Below are 14,379 nucleotides of genomic sequence, written 5' to 3'. Positions count from 1 at the left end.
ACAAGTTCATTATTGGCCAATCAGTTATGGGTTGAAATTTCTAAAAGGTTTACTCTTTGCTCTTGTTCCACTTAAACAGTCTGCCTGAATATCTATAGCTCCAACTAGAATCTAATGCCACATTTCAGACTTCCACTTCATGAATATTAATCTCCAGAATATAAAACTAAAGATAAAATGAAACATTTCTAACATAATTAACTGTCCTCATTAATGAGCAAAGAACCTGGTGTTTCTAACACACATTTCCATTAACGATACAAGTAGGTCTTGAAAGATTAGTGCTGCAATAAATTTTCAAAAGTTAACTTGGAAAATAACAGCATAATTTATTTCCAAAGAGCTTAATTTTTGGACAGATTATCCTATTATCCTTAGCAACTGAATACAGCATTGAGAGTCCATTATGAGCAGTCTTTTATGCTCCAGTAGAAAGAAATTAACACAATATATATAATTAACTTTGTTATTAAGCTCTACTATCTATAAGTATCTCTGACTAATTTTAATTACTGCATTTGCTGGACATAATATGTACCTTGTTTTCTGCTTCAGAATTATTTTCCTTTTTCGGCATTCCAATTTAAGGCTGATCTGTGCAATTTCATCTTCTACATTTACACTCTGCTTGTCAAAGAAAAAAAAAGTCAATAAAACCATGGGAACAATTTTTGGACCAAACCAGATTTGGCTTGTTTTATAATATGCAAATCTCTGTGTAAGAAAAACAGCCCAGGTTCAGAATGGTTAGCTATATGGCTAACTTGGTAAAAAGTTATCATTTTATATATAAATATAATATATCCAGAGAGCCAGTTTGATGCAGTGATTAAGGTGTCAGGCTAGAAACTAGGAAACCATGAATTCCAGTCCTGTCTTAGGTACAAAGACAATTGGGTGATTTTGGGCCAGTCAATCTCACTGAAATTCAAAGAAAGGGGGCCAAATCCATTTTCTCATTCTGAAGCACAGAAAGATAAGATGGTGATTTCATTGATCTCATAATAAAACCTTCCAGATCACTGATAAGGAAGGTAGTCCTCTCATTCTTTGTTTCTCACCATAAAATAGGAAGAATATACATTATTGCATATTTGTTCTTTCTTGGGATCTCATCTCCAAGTTAAGAATAGTAGAAATATTATGTTTATCCCTAATTCACAACAGAACAGCCTACAAGCTTTAAAAATGGAATTGAGACTTACTATATTTGGATTATGCTTTATGTCACCAAGTAGACTTTTTTCAACAGTTGTAAAAGAAGAAAAATGCCTGTAGTACTTCAAGGAATTATATACCTTATTATAACATGGCAACTCAAAAGAGTCATTGTGCATCCTTAGGGTGGCTAAGTTCCTTTACACAGGAAATCCATTCTCTAATATTGCTTTTCCCGACACACAAATAATGAACATTTTTACTATTACCAGTTTCCTTTATTTAAAAAAAAAAATGACAAGACTTCCGCTTTTTCTACATGTGGTATACATATTGGAAAGCTCATAACATAAACTGCAGCAACACTGAACATATCCATTACAGAATTATTTATATATCTTTCATATACATTAGAATAAATGTGTAATAGAATAAATGCTTCTGTTGATAAGCATTTTGCTTATCAACCCACCTGCTATGCCAAAACTCTGATATGATCTGCACCAAAACAGTTGTTACCACATGACATTTACTGACTTCATTTGCTGCTACTCCTAAATGTATGACTTAGACAGAGGTGCAATGGTAGATGTTCAATGAAATACAAAGGTATCCCTGGAGAGCAGGTCTGGTATAGCAGTCAAGATGCTGGCCTAGAAACCAGACGATTCTGAGCCTCTGTTAGTTATGAAAGCCAGCTGGGTAACCTTGGGCCAGTCATTTTTTGTCAGCCCACCTCACAGGATTGTTGTTGTAGAAAAAAATAGGAGTAAGAAGGATATTAGGTATGTTCACCACCTTGAGTTATTTATTTAAAAAAATAATAAAGAAATAAAATAAATATTATTAGAAGCAGGCATAACAGGACGACACAATATTATTTGCATTTGAAGCAGACATCAGTCAGAGTTCTTTGTGGAGACTGATTATATTACCTTTTTCATATAGTGTAATAAGAAAAATCAAATTGACAGAGCTATTAAAGAAAAGTTCTTTTGGCACCATTTTCAATCCCTGTGCACAGAATGTGGTGAAAATAAAAATAAACCAAATTTCAATGACAAGAGAGATTAGAGAAAGGAAACATAACATGGCTTCTGGAATTCTTTCCAATACTTAAAAACTGTTTCGCCCTGGGTCACATGACTGGGAAGAAAGGACTCTTACAATAGAAGACTTGGCAATTTCCTCTCCCCTTGGAAAACACACTTTCAACATCTTATATAGATTTTTTTCCTTTAAAGTCCCTAGCTAGTTCTGGCCCATTAACATAGTGTTTCTTTAGATGGCTTCTCCCCAAAAGCCCAAATCGGTTCTGTTCTGTATTCAGATAATTATTCTGCTGAGGAAAGGGACTAGAGCCCCCATTCCAACAAAAGGGAACGCTTTAAAAAAATACCAAAAGTTCTCTAAGTAAGAATCCAGAAGAAACAGTAAGCCTTGAGTTGATAGGTTCCCAAAACATAGTAAACAAAGTCCCAAAACAAGTCTTGAAAAAACTTGGTGAACTTGGTTTGAACATAGTGGATTTGTGTGATCTATGTAATAAACAAACAAACAAACAAACAGTTCAGCTTAATAAGCTATATTGTGAGCAAATGGAAAGAATAAGAAGCTTAGAGCCAGAAAGCTGCATAGGCTAAGGAGCTAACAGATAAGAAATAAAGTAACAATTAAATATTTAATTTTATAGATTAAATTTTAATACTAACCTAATTATATAACTTTTATTGCTTATAAAAGGTAGAATATCATACTAAATACAAACATAAACAGTAAATTCGCAAAAGTAAAACCCAAGGAAAATAATATATTCATAATATATTTTTGAGGCATTGTTTAATAACTTCCTCTGAAAGGGTTCCACTTTAATATTGTAATAAACTCAACAGAGGTGAGGCTATTTTTACCTGTAGAGAGGCTGTTCCACAACTGCAGGACTATGATGCAGTAACAGTCCAAAACCCGGACTTTCTCTCTGAATTTACAGTAGTGATGAATTAGAAGTCATTTTTTCCAAGATGTCCCAAAGGTGCTTTTTCTATAGACTTTTTCCCCAAGATCTTTGTTTTAGAAATATGTTCACAACTGAAAATGTGAGGGAAAGACAGGTGGAAAATTGTCTGTGGAAGATCAAATTTGTCCAGGAAACAGAAGTCATCACAGTGAAGATTCTAACATAGTCATGCTAGCTGGGAATTATGAGAACTGGCAACCAATGGCCATAATAAAATATAAACTGAAAATCAGTGGTGGTCAAAAGTTTGCAAAAAGGCTTATGGTGCTCACATGAAGATGGGAGTCAGAAAATAAAAATTAATTGTTAAGCAATTAATTAAAGAAGGCACTGAAGTAAGCTTAATAAATAGTGAGGTAACACACTGTGGAAAAATGTTTGAAAATATAAAAAGCAGAGGGCAATCTATGCAGTGCAATAACAAGGTGCCAAATACTTAAAAAAACATGTAATTATGTGTACAGTATATTTTATTTGATTGACATTTAGACCACCCAATAATGGAAGTGCTCTGCCTATAGCTAAATTAAAAACAATGAAGATAAAACAAAACCAGCACAGTGGAGTAACAAAGTCTTCAAAGTATTGCTCATAAAATACTTAAAACATGTGCCCAAGAGGGCATTTTGATTGATTGTGCATCATGGATTATAATGTCTATGTTGGGGAGACTCACTTAATGACTATATTTTGGATTTTCTAAACTACACTTGGAAGAAGATCTTATATAATAATCCTTGAGCCCAAATAAGTAAACATGGACAGGGATTCTCTTTAGGTAACTCTTTCAATGACTGTAAATATTTGATATGAAACCCAAATGATTTAGTAGCAGGAGCATGTGACAATATACTGACAAATAATGACCATTTTCATTTAAATTGATAATCTGTTTTAGATTACCAGACGTTTTTCAAATATTTTAAAAACAACCATGTGTTACAAATTATTAAATTAAATCACAGGCTACCATAATATCTGCTACCAATGATTGTAACAATTTGTTTTGATCCAGGCAAGATCAAAATTGGTTTTATCATCCTAAACTATTCTAAACCAAGGTCACTCATGTCTTTTTTGAAAATTATGGATCCAAATGCACATCTTAATTGTCAACTTAATCTTTAGGAGTCCAGAATGAATTGAATACGACTTTACTGGCCATATCAATCAAATATAAGCAGTATCTTCATCTTATCTTGACTGAGCTTATTTGTTTCCTATTCATTACATTACCATGGCCAATCATGATTTCAGAACATCAACCATTTCAGTTACATTGCATGAAAAGAAAATAAAGAGATTTCTATCTGTAGGTTGGTGACACCACTGCTAACATTCCTCAATAAATTTTCCAATATTTTCTACATGTATTTCAAAGAACACAAATATTATTAATCTTTTTATTACACTGGCATATATGCAGACAAAAAAAATCTGATAGCATAGGCAAGCTAGAATGATAGCAGTAGTCAATATTATGAACTATGGACAAAGTAGCAAAAGAGGAAAAGAAAGAGTAAACAAGTTAATTTATATTGACTATCTAAACCTCAATTTCTGACATATTCTTTCCCATTTTTAAATGAAAAACAATTTTAAAACCCTAATAAAATCAATTTTAGGAAATATATACCCAGACAATTCAAACAAGATGCACCAAAAAAAGTATTATTTAATCAGAATATCATCTTTGAAAAATCCCTCTATCAGCCTAATTAATTAATCTCTAAAATCTATAGCTGAGAAATTTAACTGTGCAGAAGAAAAAATTAATAGTTCCTTAATTTTTGTAAAATTTATCTCAGCTTTTGTCCAGGAATTCAAGGCATCACACATACACCTATTTCTTCATGTTTTCCTACAACTTTCCTGTGGGATAGGTTGGTTTGAAACTGGCATAAAGTTATTCAGTGAACTGGAATTGGATTTGAACTTTAGCTACACCACACTCCGACTTTAACAGCAATCAGAAGAAACCAGACAAATATAATATAGTAGTTTAAAGATGAGTGAGATTCTTCAAAGGTACAGTATATATAATACGTACAGGTAGTCCTCAAATTATGAGCCCAATTGAGCCAAACATTTCTGTTGTTAAGTGAGACATTTGTTTCACTTGAATTTTGCCCCATTTTACAACCTTTCTTGCCACAATTGTTAAATGGATCACTGCAGTTGTTAAGTTAGCAACATGGTTGTTAAGTGAATTTGACTTTCCCATTGACTTTGCTTGTCAGAAGGTTACAAAAGATTATCACATGATCCCAGGACACTGCAACTGTCATAAATATGAGTCAATTCAGTTGCCAAGCATTTGAATTTTGATCATGTGACCATGGAGATGCTGAAATGGTCCTATGAATGGTCATATGAAAAATGGTCATAAGTCACTTTTTTCAATGCCATTGTAACTTTGAACGGTCACTAAGTGAACTGTTCTTTATTTGACCCAATATTTGACTCAAACATGGAAAAGAGGCAACAAATTTTATTCATTTCTCTGACAGAACTCTTTCAAGACTTTTGATGACACAAAGAAACCAGAAGAAAAAAAAGTTGGAGCAAAGCAGCTATAAAAACGGAAACATACATTTTACCAAATATTTTAAAAATTAACATAAAATAGCATCCAGAGAAATCTCATTCATACTAAAATCATGGGCAACAAAGAAACTGGTATTATTGGTATTTATATTAAGAACCTGATTTTCTGATCCCAATGAAAAATTATTCCTTGGCAAACATGCAAATACAGAGGCATTATCTTTTGAGAATGTGAGGAGAGGGTTATGGTTAGGATGGGACAAAATATAAAACTGATTTCTGTTAAAACTGATTCACTCCTGATTAAGCTGATTAAGTTTTTATAAGCTTATGTTGGGCCATGAATATAATTTCACAAATTCTGATTTCTCACTAGAATAATATTCAGATCCTAATCCTAATCAGATAGGCCTCTGAAAGAACTCTTTAGAACCAGTAATTCATTAAAACATTTTTCATCTGTGTACCCTTAGTCAGAAACCATTAGATATTACCAAAATTGCCATATTATTTTTTAACTGGATAAAGATTACACAATTGGTAGTAGTGGCACAATGATAACAAAAAATAATCTGAGATATATTAAAATATTTCGCATAAGAAAATAATACTATGAAGCTGGCAAAATACTAAATCTATACAGCAAAAGATGGTTTAAGTGCTTCCCCACCAAAGCACAAATTAACACAAAGCCAACTTGCAGTTTCTCACCATTCCAGGAACTCCAAAAAGTTATGCTGATTTAGTCATACACTACTAAATCACCTTTCCTAATTCAAAACAAGAGGATGTGCTGACAGATAGAATGAATGTCTTGTGATAATAATTCATATGTAGCCTAACCTTAACAAATACATTTATTGCATACTTTCTTTCCCAATAATAGAGAAAAAAACCCTACAACTTCTTGGATCAATCCATTTTAAAAAATAGGTTCCATGGAAATTATCATTAATTAAAATCTGCTCCAAATCTCTGCATATTGTATGTCTAATGTAGACTTCCTCATCTTGGCATCCTGATACAATGACATTTAAAATCCTCAATTCTTCCAAAATTTAGGAGGTTAACTATCTCTCAGTGCAGTGAGCCATATGATTCAGTAGGGAGGCTTTGAATTCTAAGAGCTTCAACCTAAATCAAATTTAAACCTAATGATTCAGGGCATTGGGGAAAAAATCCAAGGTTTTTCACATAGGTATGCCCCAGGTGTATTTTTTTAAAGCCAATTCTCATTTTCAACCGCATCCAAACATATTGCTCACATTATGTATTTTATGAGTAATTTCCTTATTTTTATCCAACCTGAGCAGAAACATGAAGTGTGTTTATGTGAAATTAGTTGAAACATAATTATGCACATAATTATGAACTTAAAATTGGAAATTCACATTTAATTTCACATTTAGAATAATAAATGTAGACATTATTCAAATATATTTGGATTTTCACAAGATTAAGGAAAGCATAGTCAATTGATACTAATTATAATCAGTTGATACTAAATAATTACCATACTTACTCTGACTTAAGTCCTACTGAATTCAATGGGATTTACTTCCAATGAGTGTATGTTTATCAGTTCATATTAACTGTATGATGATAATTAATCAATTGATTCAGCATATTCATGATCACAAAGAAAAGTGTTTTGAAATGTTGTTTATGTATATGTCACATTATTTTAGCTAAGTTTCTTTCTCTCTCATATGAAAGATAAGGCCTCTCTATAAAATGATATATTCAATTTGTATATTAATAATAATAAAAATTATACAAATTTTACCTAGTGAAATGTTATGAAAGGCTTTATAGTCTATGCCTGTGTTACAGTTATGTCAAGAAATAAGACAACTTAGCTTTATAATACTATAAATTATATCCTTTTGAAGCAACTGTAAACCAATGATATTTTGAAAGCCATACTGAAAAGTAACAAATTTACTAACTTCCAAAAAGTTTATTAAAATATTACACTTTTTACAGTTCAGTATCAACCCAGCAGTAAAAACATTGAAGTACACAGAAACTTTCTAATGAACAAAAATAATGTTTCAAAAAATGTATATTATCCTCTTCCGAGGTATCATTTTAAGCAGGAAAAACAGAAATAATCCAATATTTATTTGAATTTATGCATCCTCTTTTACACAGATGCTGATATTTCTCAAAATTAAAAAAAACATTTTTAGAATCTTCTCAGATAAATACAATAATTTAACGATTTCAATAAAAGTAATGAAGTTGAGCAAATTAAGCATCAGGCAAGGAGAATTATGCTTTAAATAAATGCATTTCTGGCACAACTTGTAAACAGCAACATCTACAATTTAGTTTTTGGGCATGTACAACGTTAACATTAGAAAACTAATACTTTTCTATCAAAAATCATTTTAGTTGATAGTAGAAAATAATCTTGTAAAAGAATAATAAAGCTCTATTATAAATATGTTCTCAAACAGTAATTAGAAAGTTGTAAAATATGGTTTATACATGTACTTTGTCTTAACTGCTTCCTTGTTTGTTTAGGATATGTTCTTTCTCTTTCATACACATATCAGTGTTCCCCCCCCCCATACTGACAAGTTAACTGTATATTAGCTATGAGCTTTTTTTACTTTTAAGGAACAGTTTTCAGAAAATAAGTCCATACATAATTTTGCCAGGTTATCTACTGGAAGCAATAAAGACCATTATTGGCATAAGTCAGCATGCCTCTTATTATCCATGTCAAAACAAACTTATATTAAAGAAAACACTCCATATATCAGCAATGTTGAAAATAATGGCAACTGACAAAAATCATAAGCAAACATCTTTCCATACAAGAATTTATCAAAACAGTGGCTAGATAGGTTAAGAATAGTTTTTATGGGAATATATTTAAACTGAAAACAGGACATCTCTAAACAGCAAAAAACTAGGAAATGTGTTTATAAAAGTGATCTCAGAATGTGCATGTACAAAATGTTTTCCAAAAATGCCATTGTTCACATATCTTAGTTAGAGAGTTACCAACTCTCCTCTAAGTTTCAGAGATGAACCATAATATCTTAAGTGTAAATCTGTCTGCCTGGCCTATGAGCTTCACTATATTATTTCAAAGACTGACCTATATACAGCCACTGTTCTCTCTATTTGTATAAAGGATACCTCACACAGTTGCCATAACCAACATTGTTTGCATTGTTCTTTCACTTTTCTCCCTCTGAGTATAGCTGGAGAAAGAAACATGATCTGAGACAGTATGTTCAAAGCACGCTATACTGCAAGCGAAAACACAGCAATCGCCAATTAAAATGTTTAAGACATCATTTTAAAGAAAGTGTCTTTATAATCTTTTGAAATAGCTAACAGAAAAGGAAATTAAAACACCCTATAATAATTTTGCAGTATGTAAAAAAGTTATGAATCCTAATTCGTTACAACCAGTATGATAGACACAAGTCTAGATAATATCAGTTCTTAGATTATGTACAATCTATGAAATATTATAACAAAGGGCATGTTTGCTAAGATCACTAATAAAAGTTATGCTGATTATGTGGCAATATTTCTGACATATTTAGATGTGTTTATTTTTCACCCACACTGTAGATTAACTCCATTAACATAAATGGAATTATTCTAACATAAAAGCAGCCTCTAATGCCAATAACCAAATCAAATTAATATTTATCTTACCTTCTATAATCAGTGAACGTAGATGCTTAGAAGCGCCTGTCAAAATTCTGCTGATTCAAATATCCCCCCCCCCCTGCAATAAAAATGTTCTAGCATTCTGGGATACAAGTTGGCCTTTTATCCCTTTTATCTGCATTCATCAAAGCTGTTGAAGGGGATGCAACATTTATGAAAAAAAACCGTCCAGCAGCAGTAAGAGAAGATGACTAAATTATGTGTATTTCTGCAGCCAGGAGAAACAAGAGACAAAGTTTAGACTTTATTACAACTGTAATTAGCTAGATTGACTGAGACTAGGAGAATGCAGGAAAATTAGATGCTCAGTCAACACATGCCTCATAGGGGCCCAGGCAGCAAAGCTATCCTAAGTTCATTTAGGATAATCAATGGTCATTGGCATAGCAGCTTGACAGAGACATCTATTGCTTAAAGAATGTTGTCTTGTGAGAAACATTCCTAGCATGTCACTCCTGAATTTTAAAAGGATGGGAGTGTAGTATTTTTGACATCTATTGTATGTCTTGATTGGGTTAAATAGAATGCATAGTCAAAGAAAAAGTTTGTTCCTTTTTATGAGCAGTTCTAACAATTAATATAAAAAAGCTGATTTTTTATCAGGGAAGAGAAAATGAAAGGAAGTGTGCAAAGGATTTTTAAATGTATCCACCCAAAGTGATTTAAAACCCTCAATTAGAAAATGATTTCATATATCAATTTAATTCCTGATTTTCCAAAGCGTTTAACTTTTAAATTAAATCTGGACCACCATCCCGAGAATGATGGGCAAAATATGTATTCAAGTCATTACCTTCTTTCTGAAGCTTTAAATCACTAGCAGATTTAATAACTGTCCAGTTTTCACTGCCAAATGGTTCTTCAGGCCCTTTGGTTCTTAAGTCATTAATTCTACTTAATACTTCTTTATTTCTGAGCATGGAAAGCTTACCATTCAGCATAAAAGATAACAGTGATAAGTCACAGGGTGAAAGTAGTTTTATAATTATCATTACTGTGTACTTAAAGAGCCTTAGCACACAAACAGCCTTGCACATGGGGGAGGAGAGTAGTGCTGCTATCACTTCTTTTCCAGAGTTAGCACTCCTAGAGAAAACTTTTACAGGAAGAGTTTTATTTGATCTTAATCAAGAACCACATTCTACCTCCCATCACTGAACACAAAGCTGTCTATGATCTCTTGTGTCACTGCTGTCCAGATTTCACTTTAGAAAATCAAAGGGATAAAATAAGTCTCTTGTCATCATCAGGGATGGAAATGAATAGTACATAACATGACTGACCCATGAGCTCATGCTAGAGATTTCCTGAAGGCTGAAGAGTTTAATGATAGAACTGCAACATCATCTATTTGTAAAACAAGCATAAATCAGAATTTGTCATATATATATATATAGCACAGCATATCTGAAAATCTGAAACACTTGAAATATGTGCATGCACCAATGCTGAGAGACAACACTTAACAGTAGATTCCTCTCCCCCCCCCCCATCCTTTCCAGTGAATACTGCCTTTCTGTAGAATCTGGATCACCTATATCTTTATAAACAATTAAAACCAGGGGAAAACCTAGCATTGGTCAGGCATATAAGTACAGGCACAAATAGATCTGATAATGCTTGCAGAAGCGCCAACCTTCCACAACAAGCTCTTAAACAAAGCCCAACTGACATCCAGGATTAAATAAATCCTATTGCCAATACTTGTTCTCTTGCTTTATGAGATGCATTTCAAGTACTGATTGTGAAAGCTGACCAATGTTTTCCTCTGGCCAGCATTGCCCATGGGGATCAGAGGGACAAGGTGGAAATTCATGTTATTCATAAAAGAGCAACTAGGTAAAATTAACCAAAGGAAGAACTTATGTGGAAAGCAATATATGATTCTGGCTTTTATTTTCGGACATAAATATTAAATGCAAAGAAGGACTGCACAAAGGAACCCTTAAGATTCAGTTCTATTAGTAGCAACTTGGAATTAAGTGCCAAGTAAGACTTACTTCTGAGTAGATAGAGATACCATGGCCTTGACAGAACTTTAGACTTGCTTTCCTGCTGCCCTGACAATGCGTTCAACTCTACCCAGCAGCCCACATAACAGAAAGAAAAAGGCTTTTTTGTGTTTGGTTTTTTTTTAAGTGTTCCCAAATTGCATTTGTAAAGGAGGATGAATGCCTTTTAATTCTGAACGAAGTCCTCCGGACCTTCAATGCAAACGCTTCAACTCTTCTGATTTTTGAAACTCCAATTCCCCTTCCACCAAACTCTTTGCTAAGATCTGACACCCGAACCAAATGCTTTGTCATTCTTGCCTCAGTGGCTGAAAGCAGAGCTGAGAACTGCTTATTTGGGGGACGGAAGTGAATTTAACCCTCCCTCCCCCGCAAAGCTTCTACGATAGACAGAAGTACGACTTAGCAGAGACTTTCAATTTGAGATCCTAGAGTTATTTCCTCCTGAGGATGCTTCCTTCCACTGTGGAACTTACGAGTAAGAGCCAGAACTCAGAGACTGGCAATCCTTCCCCCACAATCATCTGGACAACTCCCCCCCCCTTTTTTTTTCAGGATTATATTTTAGAAGCACTCAGGCTAACAGTGCAAGAAATGAAGAGAAGGCGATTACTTTTGCAACGCGCTCACACGCCTCCACGCCTCCCCCCCCCCCCACCCCAGCAATAGGTCGCCCACAATATAAAGACCGGACCAGAAAGGAAGCGCTTCGCTTGTCCATCTCCCTTTAAAATAGAGGCGCGCCAGCCAAACGACGTTGGCGCTTCTCCTGAGGGCTTCGCTCAAATGCGCAACCTGCCGAGCCTGAGGTCTCTCTTTCGAGCCTCAGCTATCTGCCCAACCACCCAGATTCACGGGGAACGGGGAAGTGTTGGAGAGAGAAAACGCAAAATCACCTTGTTGCAGTAGTAGGGGTCCAAGCAAGGAGAAGGTCCTAGACAGGGGATATCAGGAGCGGCGCCCGACTGAGGTGGTGCTGGTGGCGGTGGCGAATAAAATCTTACGTCCATTGCCCTAAAACATCAAGCAAACTCCTCGGCTTCCCTCTTTGTGCTTATACTCGAGTAAAAAGCAAAACGGCCCCCCTCCTCCAAAGGCTGAGGTGCCCTGAGTTTAGAAGAAGCAAAAAAAGCACCTTCCCTGTCTCACATCCGTTTATGCTTTGCAAGCAGAAGAAAGGGGGGGGGGGAGCAAAACTCTTCCGAAAAGCTCCGTTCTCGTCTGCCGAGGGCTGCGAAAGGGGCAGTCTAAGCCCCTGCTTTTCTCCTATGGCAGGACAGGTAACTTCAAGTTCTGGTCTCCCCTCCCACGCCACTTGGCAGAGCCCAGGCGGAGGTCTCTCCGTGCCTGCCTTGGGAGAGTTCGGCGCTTTTTGCGCTCTTTTCCGTCTGCCTCTTGGACTGGCTGGCTTGCTTGCTCCTCTTCTGCTCTCCCGCTCCCCTTTCTTTGCAACAGCTTTATTTCTGCAAACAGCTCTCTACCTCGAAGAGTAAAGAAAGATGATTAAAGCTCCCGTCCGGGTGATGCGGGATGAGGCGAGGCAGAGATCCGGTTCTGGAAGGGCTGATCCACGTCTCTCAGAGCAGGGTAGACAGGAGAGATTCGGCGTGCGCTGCCGCTGCTTTGCTCCGACTGTGCTTCACACAAAGGGAGCACGCAAATCCTGAGCCATTTGCTGCTTGCTCGGAGCGCGCGGGGCGAGCGCAGATAGGGGGCGCTCTAACAAGCATCGTCCAGGCCTTCTTTCCTCCCGTTCTCCATCACTCTTACCCCCTGCTAGTTACTATGGTACCATCTCAGCAAAACTCTTCTATAATGAATAAACAAAGGGCTGTAAAGAAGAAAGAATGAGCTACAGAGGGGAAGATAGGGAAACAGAGAAAAGAAAAGAAAGGAATATGGTTTCAGGATGGTTGGAGCTGATTTGAGTTATCCATAACTTCGACTATCAACTTCTCTATATGTACACTTACATTAAAGAGGGAGGACCCTTTGCACGTGTGCAAAGTGATAAAGTGTGCAAAGTGATAAATGAGATGCTTTGCATGAAGGCTAAGTTAAATCCCTGGCATCTTCAGTTATCTAAAAATGGGATATGAAGATTTCCATCTCTCTGCCTGAATCCTTTAATCAGTTATTGTTTGGAGGTGGTCTGATGTGGTATGCATCTCATGAAGTATTTTCCTACATGAAGGGTAGAATAACTATTTCTGGGATTCATTAACTGAACTTCCCACATATTAGAAAACAGTATGAGTAGAAGGTGCACTGATAATACAGAATAGTTAATGATAGCCACTTGAAAACTTACAGAGAACAATAACTTTAAAAAAGCAAAAACAGTGGAACGTTTACAAATCTGTCTTCAGCCGAGTCTCAAATTCCCAGGATGCAAATGAGATTCCCTTACTAGTGCCAGAAAACTTTGACATAACTATTTTATAGACAGGGTAGCATCTGCCAGAACAGATGAGGAAAGGAGAAAGGACATAGCAGCTTCTACTTCACAGGTGTCAAACGCACGGCGACACGTTGCCTTTTGCAATGTTTTTTTCCTTCTTGGAGCTGGGGTGGGTGTGGCCTGTGCGTGACGCATCCAGCCCGCAGGCTGCCAGTTGGACATCCCTTTTCTACTTCATGAAAAAAATGTGCTAGTATTCTTTCTGTATGTAAGTATTAATATACCGTAAACATATTAGATGGGTTTCCTTTTGGAGTTTGGGTTAAAAGACATGAACGTTACATAAATGATGTAGGATCAACCATAGAGAAAGCATACTTTGAGTTTACAATAAAAATGAAAGATGAAAAAGAGATGAATAAAAAGATAAAAAGAAAAGAAATATTATCCCTTGGGTTATATGGATACAGCTGTTTCCAGGCACGCTTACCTGTATTTGAGTTGATCCTTATTTAATTCAATTTTCTGACTTCATACAACATACT

At 35.3% G+C, this 14,379-nt stretch overlaps 1 protein-coding gene across 1 annotated transcript in view; it reads right to left on the bottom strand.

The window, feature by feature from the left end:
- The window catches only part of TOX (thymocyte selection associated high mobility group box), a 195,559-nt gene extending 183,116 nt beyond the window's left edge, over positions 1-12,443 (bottom strand). Inside the window, exon 1 of the mRNA XM_070942264.1 lies at positions 12,330-12,443. Coding sequence (XP_070798365.1) covers positions 12,330-12,443 — 114 coding nt within the window. The remainder of the gene's footprint in view (positions 1-12,329) is intronic.
- Between the last annotated feature and the right edge of the window lie 1,936 nt (positions 12,444-14,379).

The sequence above is a fragment of the Pituophis catenifer genome, unplaced genomic scaffold (genome assembly GCF_029215685.1).
Source record: "Pituophis catenifer annectens isolate HBS135680 unplaced genomic scaffold, rPitCat1.0.hap2 SCAF_3, whole genome shotgun sequence".
In the NCBI taxonomy this organism is placed as follows: Eukaryota; Metazoa; Chordata; class Lepidosauria; order Squamata; family Colubridae; genus Pituophis; species Pituophis catenifer.
This window is presented reverse-complemented; position numbering and strand designations above follow the sequence as displayed.